The 23,687-nt window shown below is 39.2% G+C and overlaps 1 protein-coding gene across 2 annotated transcripts in view; it reads left to right on the top strand.

Moving 5' to 3' along the window:
* IMPG1 (interphotoreceptor matrix proteoglycan 1) overlaps positions 1-23,687 on the top strand; it is a 169,398-nt gene that overhangs the window by 40,195 nt on the left and 105,516 nt on the right. For both annotated transcript variants that reach the window (XM_055274210.2, XM_055274211.2), the window contains 5 exons: positions 2,266-2,432; positions 2,710-2,738; positions 12,037-12,101; positions 15,055-15,158; positions 18,478-18,618. In XM_055274210.2, the coding sequence (XP_055130185.1) occupies positions 2,266-2,432; positions 2,710-2,738; positions 12,037-12,101; positions 15,055-15,158; positions 18,478-18,618 (506 nt within the window). The remainder of the gene's footprint in view (positions 1-2,265; positions 2,433-2,709; positions 2,739-12,036; positions 12,102-15,054; positions 15,159-18,477; positions 18,619-23,687) is intronic.

A 23,687-nucleotide genomic window follows, 5' to 3' on the forward strand; every position in this document is an offset into this window, starting at 1 on the left:
TCCTTTTTCTCAGCACAGCAGTGTTTCTTTAAGCGTTTCTTCAGTAAGTCAGATGGTGTCAGCCTCTGCCCTAAAGGCTCCAATTGTTTCCATTGCTCTAGGGTTAAAAATCAACATATTACAAATGCTTATAGGGAGGCTTCCAACATTTTCTGCTCTCTTAATCCCCTAAAACAACTTTTTAACTATATAATCCCCTTGCATGCTTTTCCATTGACATCTAAAGTTTTTTGTCAAGTTTAAATTAATAAATAGGATGTAATTTTTGGTGAGTTGTAAATATTGATATTTAAAATAAAACTAGAATTGGATCTTTCTCATGTATCCAGTAGAATCCACCATGGCCACTCAATATTTACCATCAAATTCTTTTAACAGATACGTGAGCAAATTCTTCTTAACAGTAGGAAATGTCACATGGTTCCTTTTTCTCCATACATTCGTATTTCCATTCCTCTTCTCTCCTCAGAGTCTCATTTTAATGTAATTTATGTTTATGCTTGAAAATCTGTTATTGATTGCTCTAAAATACTTTTTAGTAACAAAAATATGAACATAAATTGAAATTACATTTTTTGTTTCTTGTGACTATAAGATTTATGTGTAAAAAGAAATTTCTTCTAGATTCATTTGCATTTATTATTTTAAATATGTAATCAATTAAAACTAAACACATATAGTTTTAGTTTTTATTGAGGGATGGATATAGAGTGAGATTCAAGTTTTGTGGGTGTTAATGTTTGTAAATACAAAATTGCAAATGGAATATTCTAAACAGGGCTTTGGAAGAAATCAATGTTAAAAAAGGATCTGTAGCTTACGCTTCCTTAGCTTCTGCCTCTGGATCAAAGTGATTGCTTTGGTTTTGCTCCTCTAATTGTTCATATACAATTAGTTGTTATTTATATTGTGCATTGCTAAAATGAGACTAGGTTTAACATCAATTTTATCCCTATTATTTTACTTAGTTTCAGTTAGGTGTTGAGAAAACTTCTTTACATAAATAAGTAGATGGGAATAGATAGAGTTTTGTTATAGCACTGTTCTTATTCTTTTAATTCCTTTGTCATTATATGCCAATAATCACATCATGATCTGTCATCATTATTTTTAATGATCTATCAATCAGCTGTCAACCTATTAGGACTCCTTCTAATTTGTTGAAAGCAAAGAATCATAAATCACCTAGACTGCCAAAATGTGTGTTATCCCTCGACTCAGTTCACTCCCTTTCTCAAACTCAGTATTGTTATTGCAAATTGCTCCTTGGTGTGATAACCTAGAGGCACTGTGCCACAATAAGAATAGGGATGGATGAATGGGGAAAGGATTGTGATCAAAAGAGAAGTGCTAATGAAGAGGTGTGTCTTTGGAGAGACCAATTTTAGGAAAGCTTGCACAGGAAAATGGAGACCTGGAAATTGATTCTCTTTAAATGTTGTGTGCCTGCTCATCACTTGGAAAGTCTTCAAGGACAGCCAGGGGACCTATACTCCAGTTTGGAGACTGCTGGTCTGCAAAACCCTACACAATCTGTGTTCACCTCGCCACATCTTTCTTTTTTTTTTTTGAGACGGAGTTTCACTCTTGTTGCCCAGGCTGGAGAGTGCAACGGCGCGATCGCGGCTCACTGCAACCTCCGCCTCCCAGGTTCAAGCCTCAGCCTCCCGAGTAGCTGGGATTACAGGCATGCACCAACACACCCAGCTAATTTTGTATTTTTAGTAGAGACAGGCTTTCTCCATGTTGAGGGTGGTCTCAAACTCCTGACCTCAGGTGATCCTCCCACCTCGGCCTCCCAAAGTGCTGGGATTACAGGCATGAGCCACCGCGCCTGGCCCTCACCGCATCTTTCTATCTTCATCCTCTATTACTCTCAACCTTGCTCTGGCCACAATGACATCCTCCCTGCTCCTTCAGTGCCCCTGGCACTCCACAAACTGGGAGACTTTACTTTTCCCAAACGACTCAAGTCACCTTTATAGTGAGGTCTTCCTCAACCACTCTATTTTAAACTGCAGTTTTGCACGCACACACACACACACACACACGCACACATAATATTCACTATTTTCTTGCTTTCCTTTTTCTCCATAGCATATAGTAAGTACTCAATAAATATTTGTTAAATGAATTAACTTTTAGAGACTGTAAATTAGTGTGTCAACATAAGCCATTAAATAATTTTCCATGTTATTAGACTTTGCTTGGGATTGGGTAGGGGGACCCTCTTAGGGCGTGGCCATTAACGACTCTGTATTACAGTGTGTCAGGAAGCAGTATGGGAAGCATATCGGATCTTTCTGGATCGCATCCCTGACACAGGGGAATATCAGGACTGGGTCAGCATCTGCCAGCAGGAGACCTTCTGCCTCTTTGACATTGGAAAAAACTTCAGCAATTCCCAGGAGCACCTGGATCTTCTCCAGCAGGTGAGCCTAAACACCACATGGTTATTTGGAACACTGCATGAACAGTTCCTAGGTGCCAGCCCCTAGGCCTTTTGAATTGGTTTCCACAACATAAGGGTTAATTGAAGAAGTGCTTGGAGGTATCTGATTAGGCCAATAGAAATTTTACTCTTGCAAAATAATATGGTACAGTCAGGTTGAAGTGTAGTTTAAGGGAGAAGGGAATGAAAATAGACTTTAGCTCTTCAGTTGGCATTATCTCCTGGTAAAATTACTTTTTATCTTTATCTTTTTGCAGAGAATAAAACAGAGAAGTTTCCCTGACAGGCAAGTACCCAGAATAGAGTGTGTGTGTGCTCTTGAATTTAAAAAGATCATATAATGGAGTGAAACTAAGTTATTCTACCTCTAGGATTTTATGTCAGCCACTAAGATCTGTGTAGATTATTCTGACAGAAAATTCCTGCATATAATGTAAGATAAATCAGTACGTAAAACAAAAATAAATAGACCTTATAGATTTGGATAGACGTTTGCATTGTTTGCAGATAAAATGAATTTATTGCTATGTGATATGTATCTAATGTGCACCTTCACTTATAAGAAATAGAGAAATTAAACTAGTTTGATTTTTAGAATTTATGGTAAACTATTAGTTACATCAAGAAAATATTTAATACAATCAAAGAACAACTTGAATTTTGAACTCTCATTCGGTATTCTGTGAAATGTTAATATCTCTCAAACTAAATTACTAAAGCTGTAAGTTATATCCTCAACAAGAACTGAATATCAAATAAGAAAATCAAAAAACAAAATAAAGAGAAAAGGAAAACTTCATTAGATTAAATGATTAAAGACGAGAGACGTTGTTGTCAAACTCTAAACTCATTTATGACATTTAGAAGTCTAAATCTGAAGATAATACTACAAAGAGAGACACAAATTTGGCCATATGAATTACTGACAATACAATGCCTTTCACATTTATCCCTTTGTTTCTATCCCCTTTGCCACTAACCTAGTCTAGGACCTTATTAATATACTCTGTGAAAAATGTCGAATCTGATCTCCCTGACAGATCTCCTTGCTTCTAACCTCTTCTCCTCCTTAACTTGCATAACTGCTGCTAGATTGATGTCTGAAATATTCCTTTTATTACATTGAGCCCTGTTCAATGGCTTTCAAAAGATTCCTACATCTTCCTCTTGCCATTCTGAATATCCACTCCCAACCTTTTCCAGCCCACCTCCGTGTGCAGGAGGCTGAGTGGTAAGAACTGCATCAGTGGCATCCCTTGCCTCTGGCTTCTGGTTATTGCCAGCCAGTGAGGAGGAAGAAATCAGAGAGAGAAGAGAATGCTGGCAGAAGATTTACACACACACCTGCAGAGTCTTTATGGCCTATTGGCCTTCTTCAGCTTCAGCTCAGTTCCTGCCTGACTGTTCTTTCCACAGGGCCTTCTCTGTGTCTGGCTCCTGGTCTCCCCTCACCCCTTCTGGCCCCAAGGATATTTTTGGCACCCCACTCTTACTGAACCTGTGGGGTACACTCTCCCTTGTGGTTGCTCTTATGCTCTTCACACAACTTCATAAATAATCCCTTTAGTGAACTTTGCACAAGTTACCCTACTATGAGAGAGTCATCTGTTTCTTGCTAGAACTTTCACTGAGGCAGAAGCCAAACTAACTAATCCAGACCTTTCACCTCCTGACCTTTCCAACTTGGCCCCCATTATTATTATCTATGATTCCACGGCTGCCACCATGCCTCCTCCTCACTGCATATCGACCACACCCGACTCATTCGGATTCTGACCCTAGCCTTTCCCTCTTGCTTGGAAGAATCTGCCTTTTCCACTCCATCTATTCAAATGCTACTCTCTTTCAAGCTCCAGGTGGAATCCCACCTCACCAGGATGTCTTAACAGACTATTTGAGTTTGCAGCAATCTCTTCCTGCTTTGAACTTTGTACTATGTTTGGTACTTATATTTTTATTGAACAGTCTCTTGCTTTCTCCAGTTTTCCTGTAGGAGTATAAACTCCTCAAGGTCAGGAACTGTTTCATACTTTCCCACCTACTATACAAAATTGAGCAAAATCCTCATATATTTTGTTAATCAATTATGTCTATCAAGCCACTCTTTTATAGATTTTTAAAAAGATATCGCCATGAGAAATAATGTGACTACAGAAAATCTTAGTACTAGAGTATTACTTTTGCTCACAAAACACAGACATATTGATTCTTCTCAGTTAAATATAGGATAATACTTTACCGATGCTTCCATTTTCAAAAAATAAAAAGAAAGCAACGCAGGGTCCATCCACAAGAAAAAAAAAATCAACAGAATGTACCAAATCTTGACAGACAACCTTTAAAAATTATAAGAAACAATTACCCAAGCCAGAAAGAAAAGGAAATAGCATTTCATCTATTCCTGTGCCTGCCAGCATTGCTGGAGAGAAAGAAAGGAACATGAAACAAATATTTTACATTAGCTATGGCTACCAAGTTGTTTTCAAAAACGAAAGAAAGAAAAGAAATTATCTTTTACTTTAAACCTTTCCAAGAAGACAAAACAAAATTTTCTCACCTGACTAACCGGTAAGTCCGCCAGTTTCAAATGACTTTGAAATAAAAGCCAGTGGAAGAACTGAGTAGCTCAGCTTCCCAAATTATAGATCCTCAGTGATGGTACAGATTGCCAGTTTAGTGGCAGAATCACATCTTTTAGTAAAGGACAAGAAAACATCATCCCACAGAGTCCTGCCCAAAGTGGACTGTTGACTTGTAACTAATGCAATAGCCAGGATTTTACTAGCTATTCTTCTTGGTTACTTTTTTTTACAGCAAGACAGGGAAGGAGATGAAAGTGATATTCAGAGGAAGGAGATCTTACTATAAACAAAGATCTGTAAAGTAAAAAACAAATTGTCTAGGCTATAAGTGCTATAATGTTTGATATAATGAGAGTTGTTAAATATGGTCTCCATAAAAACCATTTATTAAGTACATAGTATAATACCAGAAACAAATAACAAGAATAGCTAATTTCAAATTCCACTATAGTAGCAAAATTTTTATCCTGTGTGGACCACTGTAGTCATCCGTGTTTACAGCTAACATCTGTTCTGATTGGCCAGAGCCTGTGGCAGTCTGATTGATAATATTTTGTATATTATACATTAACAATATGGCAGAATTGGGTGTGGCAAAAATATGTAGGTGATACTATTGGCTATGACTAATTCTAGATAACTGTACTGTAAAACAACAGAACACCTAGCCATTACCCTTGGCCTTCCCATCATCATGAGCCACAGAAAATTAGATCAAATATATTGGTCAACTGCTACTATATTATACTAACACAGACACAGTGCTTTGGGACCTAATAGCTTATAGTAACAAACCTTTCAGTGAGTTTCAGAAGACGTTATTACCACTGTTGCAGGACTTTTCCTTAGTTCAGCTAAAAACGGGGTCCTTGTCCGTCCCACAGCCATGAAAATTTAGGCTTGCAGATGGTTTGAAGGCTGAGGAAGGCAGGGTTTTATTGGGTGGAAAGGAAGAAAAGCGGGAAACAGGGACACTCGCCTAGCTAGACTGCTTCCCACCCACAGCTTGAATCCCAGGTTCCGAATCAAAAGAGGATGGGCCAGGCTCCTCCTCGTTGCAAATGTCATGAACTTCCAGAGGCTCCACCCCAGTGGACAGGCTGGTTGGAGTTTTTCCAGGGACCCCCTCCCCACTTGGCTGTCTCATTCCCCACTCTAAAGAAGTACATCTAACAGCTGTTGGATTAAGAATAAAGACAAACACCAATCTTAACTGCTTCCTGCTGACGGGGGCTGCTGTTTTGGGGAAACGGCAGTCAGAGCTTCCTCAGAGGCCTATTTAATGATTCCCAGCAGAAGGGGCCATTGTCCAAGGCTTTGGTTGCATGACTGTTTGGAGTCTGATGGCCCTTTTTGCCAGCATGCTGGGCTTCTGGGTTCCTTTCCCCTGAGCCCAGTCCTAAGACAACCAGTTTAAGGCCTGGGAAATTAACTCTTTCCAGTTTGGAGGATGCATCTGAGGGGAGCGTATTACCTATCCGTGAAGAGAGAACAGAGGAGGAGAAAGGAAAAGAAGGCATTTTTTAAAGGAATTCCAGGGGTTCAGGATGCATTTGAAAGGGGTACGGACTGAAGATGAATGGCTACCCATCTAGAAAGAAGGGAGCAAGCATCTCTGGTTTCCTTCTCTTCCTAACATATGAGCAGGATACATGAGGGAGAGAATGAAAAGCATCCTCTTTCCCTCCTCCATCCTTGCATCCCCGAGTCCCGTGACCTTGCCAGGTCCCACCATGAGTGCCAAGGCAGCTTACACCCATCAAGCAGGGAGGGCCTTATAGAATAGGAATATCTGCTCTCACCTATGTCTCTATTCCTGCTACTGTCAGTAGCCTTGGAATTCCCCAGACCTCATTTATACCATAGATATTAACTTGCCCTTTATCCATGAAACAGGAAGCTTGGGGTTGGCTTAATCGGCAGGAATCAGCCATGCTTACCTGCACTGTGCCTTTTAACCTCCGTTGTCATTTGCCTCTGGATCCCTCAGATCCAGTTTTCCTTCCTAGGGCTTTTACCTAAAGCTTGTAATTGAGTTTGGGACAAAAATATGTCTCAGGGGGTTACATGGACTTCTTATCATAAGCCAAACACTAAGGTGAATCTGTGGAACTCAGTCCTCCAACAAGAGAGAGAAAAGGACATCTTGTGACACACCAAGATAACGGGTAGCTATAGTTATGCTTGCTAGAATTTGGGTGCATGGTGCTTGGCTTTGGTTAGTTCCCTTGGTCTTATTTCCCCAAAAAGGAAACCTCCGGGTGATGGGCACTCTATTTATTCCCTATTTATTCCATCACCTGGCAGGATTTGCAGGATAATTGCTCAGAACTAGAATATTGATCCAGATTTCTACATTACCCATCCCTCTTGTCCTTTCTGAGCTGCAGCCAGAGATTGCTGGTTGGTTCACAGGAACCAGCAGGGTTAGTCTAAAATATAGGCAAAAACTTAAAAACAACTCATGAGTTTAGAATTTAATGAAAAATGTATGATAAGTTTTGAAACATAATTTCCCTCTCTCCAGTCCTCATTTCTGTTAAAAACAAAATCATAATAGGACTGAGTTGTTTGCAAATAGACTTTGGTTTTATACTTGGCCTAATTATTTGCATAAAGTGCAGCAAGAATAATTATTTCTACATAAGCCTTTTGGATTGACTTTGATGGAAGTCTGTTCCACAGAGAATCTCAGGTGAGACCTTTTAATGCTGATCCCAGCTCTGGGTTTGTATCCTCAAATGCCTGTGAGTTGGGGTATCCCATTCTCTTAAGGTCCTAAGATAAACTTGGAGCTCCTGGACCCGTTAGAAAGTGACATTCTTTACTGACCATAGGTCAAGAACCCTGTACAGGGACTGCATAGACAAGGGTATGAGGCCACTTTCCCCATTGAGTTTAATTTGTTCTGTAAGTCAAGATTGACTCCTTAAAGGGAAGCATACACTTTCAGTCAAACCCTTGATAAAATACCCAAATTTTCCAATTGTGTCTTGTTGCAAAAGAAATATGGATTCTTATTGCACTGATGCAAACAACTATATTGCCATAAGTTAAGAATACTCACAGATAGTTTCCAAATTCTAAAGGAACCAGACAGAGAGAAATAAGCATGCTCCAAATTTTCATCCCAGGAGTATACCTTACTTGTTTTTTTTTTTTTTTTTTTTTTTTGAGATGGAGTCTTGCTCTGTCGCCCAGGCTGGAGCGCAGCGGCACGATCTTGGCTCACTGCAAGCTCCACCTCCCAGGTTCAAGCCTCAGCCTCCTGAGTAGCTGGGCCTACAGGTGCCCACCACCACGCCTGGCTAATTTTTTCTATTTTTTAGTAGAGACAGAGTTTCACCATGTTAGCCAGGATGGTCTCGATCTCCTGACCTTGTGATCCGCCCACCTCGGCCTCCCAAAATGCTGGGATTACAGGCATGAGCCACCGCGTCTGGCCCTTACTTAATTGCTAAAGGCTATAAATAGTTCAAAATAAGTTTCCTTGACTCTGAAAAATAAAACAAGGATCAGCAGTATTCCAAGAAAAAGTCGAAAGGTTGCTTCAGCTTTCTGAGTTCTGTCCATTTAATTAACTCTTGTTTGGTTTGATATTCATGAGCATTTCAGCTCCTCATGAGTCCTGTATATTTTCCTTTATTCCAATGTTACAATCTCCAAAGTTAACAGAATCCTGTATTTGAGAGCACCTGTTAAAGTCCTACAGCTTATTATAAGCCATCTTTTGAAAAGGATAAAAACAAGACAGCAATTGTCTGTGAATAGCAAAATGTCCAGCGTAGTTACAGTTAGAACACAATTGACAAATTTGGTTATCTCCGTGGTTTACAATAACTTAACAACCTTAATTATGATTGATAGCACACATTTAGATATTAGAATTTTTGAAATCCCATAGAATTTTGGAATATAGATTAGCATTATTTACCAAGATAATGACCTAAAGAAGATTGAACATCATTTTGACAATCCCATGTACCTAAATATGTCAAATAATCCTGTTTACCTCTTTTCTGGACGTTCTAGGGGCTCTCTGGACTATCCAAAAAGCCAGGTGTCAGGAAGGACAATTTTGAAACTGAAGTTTGATTTTCAGAAGCCTTTTAAATATGTTTAATGCACTTGATATTATGAAATATAATTCCAGATTGCCATAAATTATTTATTGTGCCAAAATGACCACTCAGAAATCTTAAACAAGCAAAAACCTTTTATAACCCTTTACAAATTTTGCCAAAGAGCAGATTAGTGCCTGAAGAAAATTTTGTTATGGTTTTATCTCAATGCTCAATTTATGGAAAAACCATGTAATACCTTTTTTTGAATAGTCAATATGTTCACACAAAAAACCTCTTCTGCAAGAGTAATTTCCACAATTCTTCCAGCACTTCTTTGAACCTTCAGCTTTTTTCTATCTAATTTAATACAATCCTTTAACCCTGGGCCAAAGTTTATATTTCCATGCCTTCTTATAACTTTTTACTATAAAAACACATTTTACTATTCTTACACCCCTTACGTGTAAATCTAGTTTCAGTAGTTTCAATTACATGTTATAATGTTAACTCCTAACAATTTTTAACTTTAAGGTAAAACCTGGTATGTTACTTTGTGTGCTGACTGCAGCCGAGGTTTGCCTTTTTAGTTATGGGTGCAATTAATCCCATATGTCCCCAGGCATTACCTATTGTGAAGCCAACAAGACAGTTCTCAAAACCCAAAAAGCAGTTTATAACCTCAAAACACTTAGCAAACCTTGCATCTGTTTGCATAGTTTAGTTCACCTATTTACATGTTAACGACACCTTCATTTTACCAATAATCTTTAAGGCTGTTTTTATTTCTTAAAGATTAAAGTCACGTGCACTGAAAGGTACCACAGCTTTTAACTTCCCTTAAAAACATTACATCCAAGTGCTTGTCTTTCTTTAGGCCGAATTAATTAGAGCTCTTTGACAGACATTACACACAGTACACACACAGACAGGCAGAAGAAAACCCAGTCACTGAATGGGGCTATTTAAGAGACAGATTTAGAAAAACATGCAGATATCAAACCAGAAAGGGCTCATTCCCTAAGGCAAAGTCTTGCCACTGGAGTTACAAGCCATGCCCTCAGGATGTATAACAAAATGGAGGCTTGATTTCACAACCAAAACTTTGCAGAGAATACAGTGATAGTTGTTGGGGGTGGGGGTCTGGCCTGCTAAAGGGGAAAAAGAACTTTAAAGGTTAACTGCAGACAGGGTGGAGAAGAGAAAAAAAAAAACATTTTAAAATGCCTGGGAAAGAACCTCTTATTCCTACGCAAGTTCCTCCACCAGGGAGAAAAGTTTAATTACTGTCGGATGGAGCTGAACCCCTTGGCCAGGGAAGCAGAAGGCTGCTGCGGTGATGCATAGCTGGGAACAAGCCAGCCTGCTGTGTGGGACCCTTGGACCATGCATCCCAGCCCCAGCAGGGAGGGGAGAGTAGCAGGGAGCTGCTGCTCACTGCTCCTTTTTTGACCCTGAGAATGGAAGGAAAGGGCCATGAAAAGGCCCAGGAGCGATGGGGTATGGGGGAATGGTTTTCCCCACCCTCAGAAGTCCAAGGTTGAAAAGGCTTAGAAGCAACAGCGAGAGGTTTAGAGTCCCCATTTCACTCACCACTTCTCGAGCCCCACGTTCGGCACCAAAAAATGTTGCAGGACTTACCCTTAGTTCAGCTAAAGACAAGGTGAAAGGGTGACTCTGCAGGCTCAGACTCAGACCACGCCACACTGGTTGCAGTCAAGAGATCTTTATTGGAGGAGTCCGAGGGAGAGCCGAAGCGGAAGAAGAAAGAGAGCGAGGGCTCTGCTGCCTCCGTCTTTTAATGCCTAGGGACGTTACATGGGGGTCGCTGGTTGGCTGAGGGGCTGGGTCTAGGCTGAGGCGGAAAGGCGTGACCTCTGATTGGCTCCTTTTGGCAGGCCTGTGTTGGGGAGGAAGAACCCGGAACCAGCGCCATTAGGGTGCTTTGCTCCTGTTACCTAACACAAGGTCCTTGTCCGTCCCACAGCCATGACAATTTAGGCTTGCAGATGGTTTGAAGGATGAGTAAAGCAGGGTTTTATTGGGCGAAAAGGAAGAAAAGGGTAAAATAGGGACTTGCTAGCCCAGAGTCCCTGCTAGAGTGCTTCCCACATGCAGCTTGAATCCCAGGTTACATACAGGAAGAGGAGGGGCCAGGCTCCTCCCCACTGCAAACTGCATAAACTCCCCAAGGCTCCATCCCAGTGGGCAGGGTGGTTGGAGTTTTTGGGGGGACCCCCTCCCACCAGGCTGTCTCACCACTACTCCTTTCTAGGTAAAGCTTGTTAGAATGGGCCAACATTATACACATATAGCTCTACCACCACGACCTTGGATCTGCTCCTAGAATCTCTTCCACACCATTATTCCATGGCACTGAGAACCTACCGCCAACTTCCTAACTAGTTACCATTACAGGCAATGGCTGTGCCCAGAATACAGATTTAGTAAATCTGTATTACCCAGAAATCTACCTCTTTCCCATTACTGTAACCACAAGAGTTACTTTATTAGATAAGCTTAATGACTCTGGATATGCAGGCTTGAGGGTCTGAGATTTTAGCAAGAATATTTCAGTCACAGATCATGTCATCAATTATCTCTGATGTCAAGAACACAGTGTAAGTGGAATGGAACTATAGGATTATGCCCCAAAGACCAGCTTTGCCTATCACAGAACCCCAGGACCACAAAAAAACAGGATGCTTATGGAAAACACTGGAGTCAAACATAACCATTTTGGAGAGTTTTTTGAATTTTTCCTCAATGAGAATATATTCAAATATTACTTCCATAATTTAAAAATAGGTAAATCCAGTTTTAAAGTATGCTTTTCCTATAACTTTTAGGTCTACTCAGTATAAGAAATTTAAATGTATGTTCTCTACTGTCATCAAGTTCTCTTTCACCACCTCTTCCTTCTTTTCTATTGTACTAATAGAAAAGATGAAATAACTACAGAGAAGACATTGGGAGAGCCTGGTGAAACCATTGTCATTTCAACAGGTAAGCTTAGATCTAATTTCTTTGTTTCTAAACTTTCATTCAAATCATCATGATAGCATGTTATTTATAAAACAATTCCTAATTAAAGATAATGTTTATAATGTACTTTCTCAAAACTAGCTTATATTTCTAACTTTATAACATAATTTAAATTTATTGCATAAAACTTGGAAAATACAGAAAAGAATAAAGGTAAAACCAAACCACTCAATATCTTACAGTTGGAAGCAACCATCATGAACATTTACTGCCTATTTTCTGCCTTCTTTCTTCTATTATATACACATATTACTGAGACCATATTTACTTACAGTTTGTATCATTTTTTCCACTTAACCTGATGTAAAGGATATTTTATAGTTCCACTAAAATTTCTTCAAAGTTATCATTTTAATGACTTGCAACATTCTGTTGCATCCATACAGATGTCATCAACTTAACCATTGCATCATTGTATCTGACATTACAAATAGTGTTTTAATTAAGATACTTAAGCATAAATCTTTGTCAAATCACTAATTTCTCAAAATAGATTACTAAGTCAAACACTATGGATTTTAAGGCTTTTAATAAATTTTGCCAAATTTTTTTTCCAGAAATTTTGTTACAATTTAAATATCCCACTGGCAGAAAAGACAAGAGCCTGTCTCATTGCAGCACTTATCAGTATTGAATATTACTATTTATTCTAGAGTTTGCCAAAAGGCAGAGGAAAATCATTTCTCCTGTGTTTATTAGATGTTTGAAATTTCTCTTTCACGTGTATTTCTATTGCAGTCTTCCCATTTTCACATATAATCTAAGAATACTTTTAAATATACACAATAAAACTATTCTCTGGGCAATGTATTCCCCAGTTCATTTGATTTTTAGTAATGTGAATAATGTTTTAAGAAATTAATTTTTGATGACTTAAAATGTAGAAATTGAGATATTAGTTTCCCATTTCTTCCTTTACTGACATTCAGAGAAAGCCGCTGTGCCTATATTTGTTTTCTCCTAAGTTCAGCTAATTTATCATTTTTAGACTGACTTGTAGCTAATAATAGGAGAAGCCTAGTTGAATTTTAGTTATAAAATAGCAGTAAAATGCATTTTTAAGAATAAAAAGAAGAGCTGCATAGTTAATTCCACCATATAAACAGCTCAGATTTGACCTGTGACATCTAATATCAAGTCTTATTCAAAAAGGTATTATTTAGAGGAGGAGCATATAAACATATAAAAAGATGTTTTGTACTGACTTCATTTTAATATGGGAAAACAATCAAAATTAAAAAGAGAATTGAAATTTGTATTTCTACTTTAAATTTGAGGTTAGTGTACTTTAGCTGATATAAACTTTTATAATAACAAGATTAGATTTAGTAAGTTAGAGTAAGTTAAAATGACCCCTTTCTTATAAATTATTTTTCATTTTTTTAAATAAAACTTTGAGAGACCCTTGGACAATTGATATATTATAATATAATGTGATATATCATCACCATATATTTGAGTTCTAGCAACAAATGTTTTAGAATTATTTCCCCAGTACTTCTGGACACCGCCAGTTGAAGTATACACACAGAAGAGTTAAGATTAGAGTTTGATTGGGAAATGTTACTAGGTGCCTAGGTGTGAAGGAAGAGTGAGAAATCTCCAAAAGAGGCTGAATGCACTCGAAGATAAACCCAGGCTACCTAATAATTGTTCATAGGTGTAATTATGTGAATAATCTATCTTTTCAAGGCAATAAAATGGAAGGATAGCCAAATAAAAATTTGTTCTTCTAGGGTACTAGCTAAGCACTTTTTTATTGTAACAAAAATTGTAGCGTAAACCGATTATTCATAGAATTACAAAGTTTGAAGATGCTTTACATTGGTAATAGTCTGGTGAAGTCCAGAGCACAGAACACATCGATCCCAATTGCTCACAGCAGGATTCTTCAATGAGGGCAGAAGAGGAAGATGCCAGGGACCACATCCTTTGAGGTTGTGATATGCCACAGGGTATGTACTTTATTAGCCAAAAAACTGCCTTGCCTAGATGATTCTGATACCCACTCTCATGCCCCCACTAGGAAGCACAATTCCACACCCAGGGCAATTACTTCACAGAGTCTTACAGTGACAAGTAACCACCTGTGACTGCTGATTCCCAGGTACCACATACGCTTCAGAGATTAAGAAAAGATTGACTCATTTTTCAGTATATCCTGTTTTCTAAAACACAAGAATAAACTAAGGCATTCTATGTTTTTGCCTAATTAAGGTTGAAATGGAAAGCTGTTTCTGGCTAAATATAAACCAATTAACTATAACACTATTTTCTCTGATCATTTTTTAAATAATAATTTATTACAAAATAGAAATGCATTTGTATTACAATAATGCTTTTTTCTTTGCTTGAATAGAACCCAGAGTTGCACTCTATGAAGATCTTTAAAAATATCAAAACATTTGCCACATATTTGAAATGGTTTATGGTGATCTGTTCTAAAAGAAGTGAAATTCATAGCAGCTTAATGTTCTTTCATCTCTTGGATTTTCTGATTAAAATCTTATGCCTCAATGATTGCTAAAGCAATCTACATTTTAAAGACTTAGGTAGTATTCTAAGAAAACTCTCAGAAGAGCGAATTCAAGGTAAACATCTGCCTATGTGTCCTTTATATAATGTCAAAAAGAAAAAATTAATCAGATCTCATCTGGCAAAAGCATTTAACTATAACACATACAGGGGAGCACCAAATTTGGGTCCTTAAGAGAAAGAATGAAGAATTTAGGACAGAGTATGAGTCATATTTTTTCAAGAACATATTTATGTGATCTTAAAAAGATGAGTTCAGAAGGCACCTAACATCTGTAAATTCCAGAATGACAGAAAAAGCATATGGAATTTTGACCTCATTCTAATTTAAACTCCTCCATTCTCATTTTTGTGTCTTTAATTTTTTAAATTTTCACAGATGTTGCCAACGTCTCACTTGGGCCTTTCCCTCTCACTCCTGATGACACCCTCCTCAATGAAATTCTCGATAAAACACTCAACGACACCAAGATGCCTACAACAGTAAGAAGTTCCTAGAGTTGATCTAGCTCTTCATGTGCCTGTTTTTGTTCTTTAGCAAAACAGGAAAAGAGAATGGATAAACCATCCATTAAATAATATTAGTGCTGTATTTTTTTATGACTCTGGTTAAGAGTCAGTGACTGGATTTCTATTCTTTATTCTCACTTCTTCCTAGGTACTGAGGGGGGAAACATAGATTGAGACCTAGAATAAAGGGGGAGGAGTTACAAGAAATAATTTAATTATAAGCTGTGGAGTGCTGGGGCCCTTTTTCCCCAGCATCTAACAAAACCATATATATATATATATATATATATATATATACACATATATATATATATATATATACACATATATATATATATACACACATATATATATATATATATATATATATATATGCTCACCAAGTGTTAGAATGAATGAACCAATCAATCAGTCATGAAGCTCTTTCACCACTGAAGTATAATTCCACATTGACAACAAGAGTGAAGGTTTTGTTCTCAGTTATGTCCGGGATGAATAGGTCAAATAGATATCAAAATGATCAAAATCCTGTGTGTAAAACTAGGGAAAAATAAACACAGTGTTCTAAGGCAAAGAGGAGCACTGGCCACCACTCTGAGTGCAAAGGTATGTGGGATGAGAGCATGGTTACAGAATTTAATTGTGGAAGCAGGGAAACACTGTCCTCATTGTTGACAAAAAGTGTCAAACTCTGTAAAATATTTGCAGAGATTTATTCTGAGCCAAATATGAGTGACCATGGTCCATGACACAGCCCTCAGGAGGTACTGAGAGCATGTGTCCAAGGTGGTCAGGGTGAAGCTTGGTTTCATACATTTTAGGGAGGCATGAGACATCAGTCAAATACGTTTGAGAAGTACATTGGTTTGGTAGAGAAGGGCGAGACAATTTGCAGCGGGGAGGGCTTCAAGGCTATAGGTAAATTTAAACATTTTCTGGTTGACAATTGGTTCAGTTTGTCTAAAGACCTGGGATCAATAGAAAGGAAATGTTCAGGTTAAGATTAAAGGTTGTGTAGACCAAGGTTCTTTTGAAGTCTCATAGTGGCCACCCTTAGAGTCAATAGATGACAAGTGTTCCCTATTCAGACCTTTAAAATGTGCTAGACTCTCAGTTATTCTCTTCAAGATTTGGAGGGCCTGAAAGAAAAAGATCTAGCTATGTTAATAGAGATTCTTTACAGATGCAAATTTTTACCCACAAAGGATGACTTTGCAGGGCCATTTCAAAATATGGCAAAGAGACATGTTTTGGAGTAAAAACATGTTGATTTTCTTCTTTGTCACGTAATGTTATGCCAGAGTCAGACTGGAAAGTAAGTCACACTATATAGGGTTAAATAAAACCCATCTGATGAGAATTTATGGTTTGTAGGGCATGACTCCCCAAATCCCTTAGATAGGAATTTGGGCAAGATAAGAAAAACTCAGAGCTTAGTCCTCACTCATTAGCCATGAGTGTAGAGCTTTGGCTGCACAAAGTAGGCAGTAGACCCCAAAGGAGGCAGTAGTATAAGGAGTGGCAGACTAGAACCTGGCTTCTCACACTGCCACTACCACCAGACCTACCACTCCTGGGGCCTGAGAAGCGACTCCTCTAATCCTTTCCCCTTCATTACAACCTCTCTCCAAGGCACAGGTCAAAGCTTCAGGGCAAAGGCACAAAGTTCAGCCTTACCAGCTCTACAAGATAAATCAGAGATTAGACCCTGTTGGCCATCCTATCTGCCCATTAGGCCACATGGTTCCAGGTTTGGTTGAACTGCTGGCATGAACCAAGAATGAAAATACTGTATTTCAGCCAGGCATGGTGGCTCGCGCCTGCAATCCTAGCACCTTGGGAGACCAACCCAGGAGGATCACTTGAGCCCAGGAGTTCAAGATCAGCCTAGGCAAGTTTGGGAGACCCCATCTTTACAAAAAAATTAAAAATTACCTGGGCATGGTGGTCCATGCCTGTAGTCCAGCTACTTGAGAGGCCAAGGAGGGAGGATTGCTTGAGCCTGGGAGATTGAGGCTGCAGTGAGCTGTGATCACCATTGCACTCCAGCCTGGGTGACAGAGTGAGACTCTGTGTCAAAAAGATAAATAAATAAAAGAAATAAATAAAATATTGTATTTTTCTGAAAAATGCTCTTCCCTCAACAGTGAAAAGTACTGTTGGAAAAAATTGTTGACCATAATTCAGTATATATGCACTATAAAATTTCTAAGACAACTCATCTGTCATCTATTTTGTCACAACCCCTGTGTCCCATCTTCTTCAAAAGTTAATATAAGTTCCTCTCTCTGGTTAAATATCCCCAGAATATTTCATTTCACAGTCATTTAAATGTTCCCTGAAACTTCCAATTTGCCTAACAAAATGGTAAGCTTCAAAAGAACACTGCATGTCAGACTTTTTAGTGTCCCATTGATCCTAGCACCATGCTACACCCATACAGATGCTCAATGTGTGTTTTTTTGAATAAATGAAAATCTTTTAAACAAACATCAGAAGTCTTTTAAATGTGAATCCACATCCTCCTTGTGTCCTACTAAAGTTAGAGAGAGGCTGTAGTATTGTCCATGCCCGTGGCAGAGGGGAGTTTGTGAAAAGAAATGAGGAGGAAATACATCTGCTACCATTTATCCAGTTGAGCTCTGTCCCTCAGGGCAATTTCCATTAACTGTTCTCTTCTTTCAGCTTCTGTAACTCTAATTTCACTATAAGAGACCATGTATGTAACCAGAGATATTCAATTTTCTGCAGAGATAATTTTACTTTTTTAAGAAAACTAATGGACCTTAGTATCTTCTGGGTATCCAAGGTTGAAAACTCTGTGAAACCCAAGTTTGAAACTGAGCTCTGGGCTTGCTCTGTGCCCTAAAAGCCCATATGAACTCAGAGCAATGAGAGACCCCTGCTGGTTTCCAGACCAACAGGTAAGAAGGATGACCCCTTGGCCCTTAGTGATGGAGACCAAGTCCAGATCCTCAGAACTGTGCCTCCGTTCTTAGCCACCTGCTTCCAAAAGTGGCCCAAATACATCATTCCTTCTGAGAGAAATTTCAAACTTTCTCTTGGCTTGATAGTATTTTCTAACTAGTTTCAATGTGAAATTTAAGCACAAATTTTCTCATTAAACCAGTCTAGGCTCTTCTCTAAGTTCTAGTTAAAAGAATTTTGATTGCAAAACACTTAAGCCTTCATAATCCACTTCTTGAGACAGTATCAACATATATTATCTAAAATAACCATTTATTTGTGGTTTAGGTTAACAGAAGTCCTTTTTTTTTTTTTTTAAACTCAGGAAAGAGAAACAGAATTCGCTGTGTCCGAGGAGCAGAAGGTGGAGCTCAGCGTCTCTCTGGTAAACCAGAGGTTCAAGGCAGAGCTCGCTGACTCCCAGTCCCCATATTACCAGGAGCTAGCAGGAAAGTCCCAACTTCAGGTGGGTAGACCCGGCCCATACAACCACACCTCAAGCTGTGACTGAGAGGTGGGAGCCGATAGGACATAAACCCTTATGGCAAATAGTTCCGGCTTCTCATGGCATTCATGTTTAACCATTTAAAAGAAAACCAAAATTACAGTGGTCCCTAACATGTTAGAACAAATGGATCTCCAGGAAAGTTTTTCATTCCAGCTTTTCTATTCTCAAAACTTGCAGTGGCCCCCACCTGCCCCCTCTATCCACAGTTTCGTTCACCCCGTCAGCCATAGTCCGAAATATTAAATTGAAAATTCCAGAAATAAACAATTCATTAAGAAGGTCAATAATAGCCTAACATATGTCACAATTTCTATACCATTTACCTTACTTAGCCTCATCACATAGCCATTATATTGTGAGAGAGAGACCACATTCACATAACTTTTCTTGTAGTATATTGTTACAATTGTTCTATTTCATTATTATTGCTGTAAATCTTTTACTGTGCTTAATTTATAAATTAAACTTTATCATAGGTATGTGTGTATGGGGAAAAAAATGTAGTATATATGGGATTAGGTACTCTCCACAATTTCAGGCATTCATGGGGTCTTGGAATGTACCCTCCACCGAGGACAAAAAGGGACCACTATGTTTACATTTATCTTTTCTTCAAAAATTAGTAGGTTTTGCCAACCGCGGTGCCTCATGCCTGTAATCCTAGCACTTTGGGAGGCCGAGGCGGGTGGATCAGGAATTCGATACCAGCCTGGCCAACACGGCAAAACCCCGTATCTACTAAAAATACAAAAATTAGCTGGGTGTGGTGGTGGGCGCCTGTAATCCCAGATACTCAGGCGGCTGAGGCAGGAGAACCGCTTGAACCTGGGAGGCAGAGGTGGCAGTGAGCCAAGACCGTGCCACTTCACTCCAGCCTGGGTGAAAGAGTGAAACTCTGTCTCAAAAGATAACTAAACAAAATGTAAAATAAATAAATAAATAAAAATTAGTAGGTTTGCAAATCTCATTTAACTGAAAGACATTATGCAGATGCTCTATGCCTAGATGACCATTATGGTGACGGTTTCACTGGTATATACTTACAGACAAATTAATCGAGATGTATATATTAAATATGTACAGCTTTTGATATGTCAATTATACATCAACAAAGTAGATTTAAATAAAATAAAATGACTATGCAGGCACCAAGTAGAGATGCTGGGTAGAAATATAAATTCTTAATTCATAATACTTTGTCTTTACATAATATTTCTATTTTTACAGTTTGATGCAATTTAAAGACATAATATTTTTCATGGGTGATAAGAGGAAGGCAATTATATTGTCCATGTCATCAATTAATAAACTGAGGAGCTTTCCCAAGATGTCTCTTCCATCTCTGACCTTTGTTATATCTGTCTGTCTCTAATTAAATTCAAATCTCTTCAATTCCCTGCAGGATACATCCAGCTACTATGCTGAGTGCGGCATCTATATACCATAATAAGATCTCTGCCTTTTTTTTTTTTTTTTGAGGCTCACTGTATACCAGTTCCTTATCATCCCCCTCCTTTTCGCTCTAGTTTCCAGGAATGCAAACTATTTCCAATTTGTCCCCCTGTTTAGCCTTTACATGTGCTGTCTTCTCTGTCTAGAATGCCCTTCTCCAAGTCTTGTCTTACATACTTCAACATGGAAAGTTCCCTCTATCCATTCTGCATCCAGTGTCTCTCCTGGGTTCACTCATTGCTTTCACAACACCCTTTCTTGAGATTGCTTGCTTATGTGTCTATGGCCTTTGCTGTCTCTATTCCCCCCTCTTCGTTCACCCCACTCCTCACCACCAGGCTATGAGCTTCTCCTAGAGAACAGGAGCTGTTCTTTCAATCTCTGATGCTTAACCTTCTAATACAGAGTTTGGGATGCAGTTAACTACGCAGTAATTGTTTGTATAAATGTAGCTGAAAATAGAAGCATCCATGAGATTACATAACCAAGAACTACAATGTGGACAACAGGAGTGCACATGAATCTTAGCATGGCCAGGGAACAAACAGGCCCCCTTCTCATACTTGGAGAATTCAATACATACCTCTTCTCACCCTGCGAGGAGATGAATAAGTGAAACATTCTTAACCTCCAGCCTCTCTCTGCATCAGCATTCAGTCAATAAAATGTAAAGAATTCTTTCTACAAATGTCAAAGTAAAAGAATCAGCATGGGGCATTTATGAACCAGAAAACTACTCAGACATGGATTATTAGACCAAATGAATTAAAGAATAGTTTGTTAACATTTCCATTTGTTCTTGGAAACATTCTTTTTGACAATTCCTTAGTATGGTCAGAATATCTTCACAGTAGGATAATTGGTCATAGACTCTTCCATGATCTATTGTCAATTTTCTAAACACTTACAACAATCTGATGTAGAATAATGCAAATATATTGGGATTTTTTAAAAATTGGAGTTCTAGTCCTGTTTTTGCCAAAAATTAGCTCTGAGAAATTGGAGATCCCTGGCCTAACTTCCTCACTTAGAAATTGTAGAAGATGACCTCAGAGTTCCTTTCCAAGTCTAAACTGTTGTGTATAGACATAATAGCCAGCACTTTTCTTAATGCTTCCTGTGTACTAACTCATTTAATTTTTCATGCAATTCTGTGAGTAATATTATTTCCTCTTTTTGTAAGAGAGAACTGAGGAAAGGAGATTAATATGTCCAACGGTGCCACTTTTATTATCTGGCAGAGCCAAGATTTCAACCCAGGCAGCCTGGCACCAGAACTCTTGCTCTTAACCACCATGCCATGCCTCCTATTTTTCCCAGATAAATATTTGTGGGAAGCGACTATTGTATCATCATCAAATGGGCATGTCTTTTGTCTTTTTCTTTCTTTCTTTCTTTTTTTTTTTTTTTTGGAGACGGAGTTTAACTCTTGTTGCCCAGGCTGGAGTGCAATGGTGCCATCTCAGCTCACTGCAACCTCCACCTCCCAGGTTCAAGCAATTCTCCTGCCTCAGCCTCCCAAGTAGTTGAAATTACAGGCATGCACCACCGTGGCTGGCTAATTTTGTATTTGTAGTAGAGACAGGATTTCACCATGCTGATCAGGCTGGTCTCGAACTCCAGACCTCAGGTGATCCACCCTCCTCGGACTCCCAAAGTGCTGGGATTACAGGCGTGAGCCACCGCGCCCAGCCAAATGGGCGTGTCTTGCTAGCCTCTGAAAAACTTATAAGCCAAAGAAGAGTATAACCTGCCCAATCTTGTTCCAGAGACCCCTGGCGTCAGTCCTGCTGGTTCCATTTGCACAGTCGTCACTGATTTCTCTAAGATGGAACCCCTCTGCTTACAACATCTGTTCCCTCTCCAGGCTTCCTAGCAGGGCCTCAGCCACCTCACAGCCTGCCATCAGATAACTAATCAGCCCCACCACAGCCCAATGCCTGCACTAGCACATTCAGGCCTAATCAGGAATTAATGGACAGTGCTTCGCGGTAATTTAATTTCCACAATAAACCTAACGAGCAATTTAATACAGATGTCAAAAGGAATCATTTAGCTGTTGTCTGAATGCTTTCTCCTGTGCAAACATTCATGAAAACTCAACACAGCTGCCTTTTTATAGCCCAGTTAACATACATTCCAGCAGAATCAGGGAGGCCCCTGTGCATTTAGTATTATTAATAAGGTTAACTGAGCACATAATTAGCAATTTAGTGGTTAGTGCTCCATGACTAGAAGGTCCCCAGAAGATTATTTAGCAGAATTAACTGAGGCTTTTGTCATCTCCTCCCTAGATGCCTTTCTCACACTCCTAAACAAAGCCGACTCTTAATCAATCCCAGATAGGTTCACAAAGAGGGCACGGACACAAACAATAAATCCCTTCCACCCAAGTCAGTGCCATGGAGACCTCCTGGAGAGGAGGAGGGATCTCCCCCGCAGTGCTCCCTGTTGCTGATGCTGCAGGCATCTACACTGCCAGTCCCGGGGTCAATTGACTGTTTCCATGTGTATAACAGCATCTCTGGTATCCTGGAGAAGAAAAATGGATGATTCAGGGTCTGAATCTGCTGCTCCAGAAACTGCAGCTCATGTTTAAATGTTAAATCCCTGGAGCTCTTACTGAAATAGCATGGCAAATTCCCTGTGGCCCCAAAGGTGTTTGTCCTAGGAAGCCACAGCAGACATGAAGCATGTACACAGACCTTCCTGCCTGCCCTCAGAATAAAGACTAGCTTTGCAGAACCCAACCTCCTAGATTTCTGTTGAGCCCGTGGCAGGGTGTGGGTGGAGACACAGAAACTCGCTCCCCAGGCCTTCTGCCCCTGACCTCTATAGGGACCCTCATCCTGTCCTTCCTCCCTCTGAGTTTCAAAAATGACTAACTGAAGACTTGCTCTGCTCTTTCCAGGCTCCGTGCCGTGTGCTCACTTGGGGCAGTAAGCGAAAAATGGGCTCTCAGGAGCTGGTAATCCAGTAGGAGAAGTAGAGAATAAGAGAGTCAATAATACAGATCACTAACTGCCCAGCTGTGTGCCAGGCACTTGTTACTTATTAGTTGTCATTGTTACTCCTTTTTGGGTAAGGAGACCAAGATTCAGAGAGATTAAGCAATAAACTCAGGATCTTGCAGTTAGACAGTAGCAGAACCAATATTTAAACCCCATCCTATACAAATAGCTCCAGATCACCCAAAAGCTGAGCTACCTTCATCACTGTGATAGATATTACGTTCAGGGAATGGAACTGCTTTTAATATTGTCACAAAAATATATATATAATTAGAAGGTAAATCAGTCTGCTGGGGGAAAAATATTCATAATACAGTCTAAAGCCCAGTGTCAGTGATTTGGGGATTATCTGTGCATCACTGCTCTAGTCTGTCACGAGAACAATGTAGAGTTGGCAGTAATTTTTGATATGGTGACAACACAGTGGATTGGTAATGAATTTAGAGAATGAAGAGATGCACTCAACTGAATTAAGCAAAATTTGATGAGTCCCTACTATGTGTATGACAATCTGCTAGATAGAAGGAGGGAGGTAAAGAAAAATGAATAAACAGGACATGGCCA

This window comes from Symphalangus syndactylus, chromosome 4, assembly GCF_028878055.3.
Source record: "Symphalangus syndactylus isolate Jambi chromosome 4, NHGRI_mSymSyn1-v2.1_pri, whole genome shotgun sequence".
In the NCBI taxonomy this organism is placed as follows: domain Eukaryota; kingdom Metazoa; phylum Chordata; class Mammalia; order Primates; family Hylobatidae; genus Symphalangus; species Symphalangus syndactylus.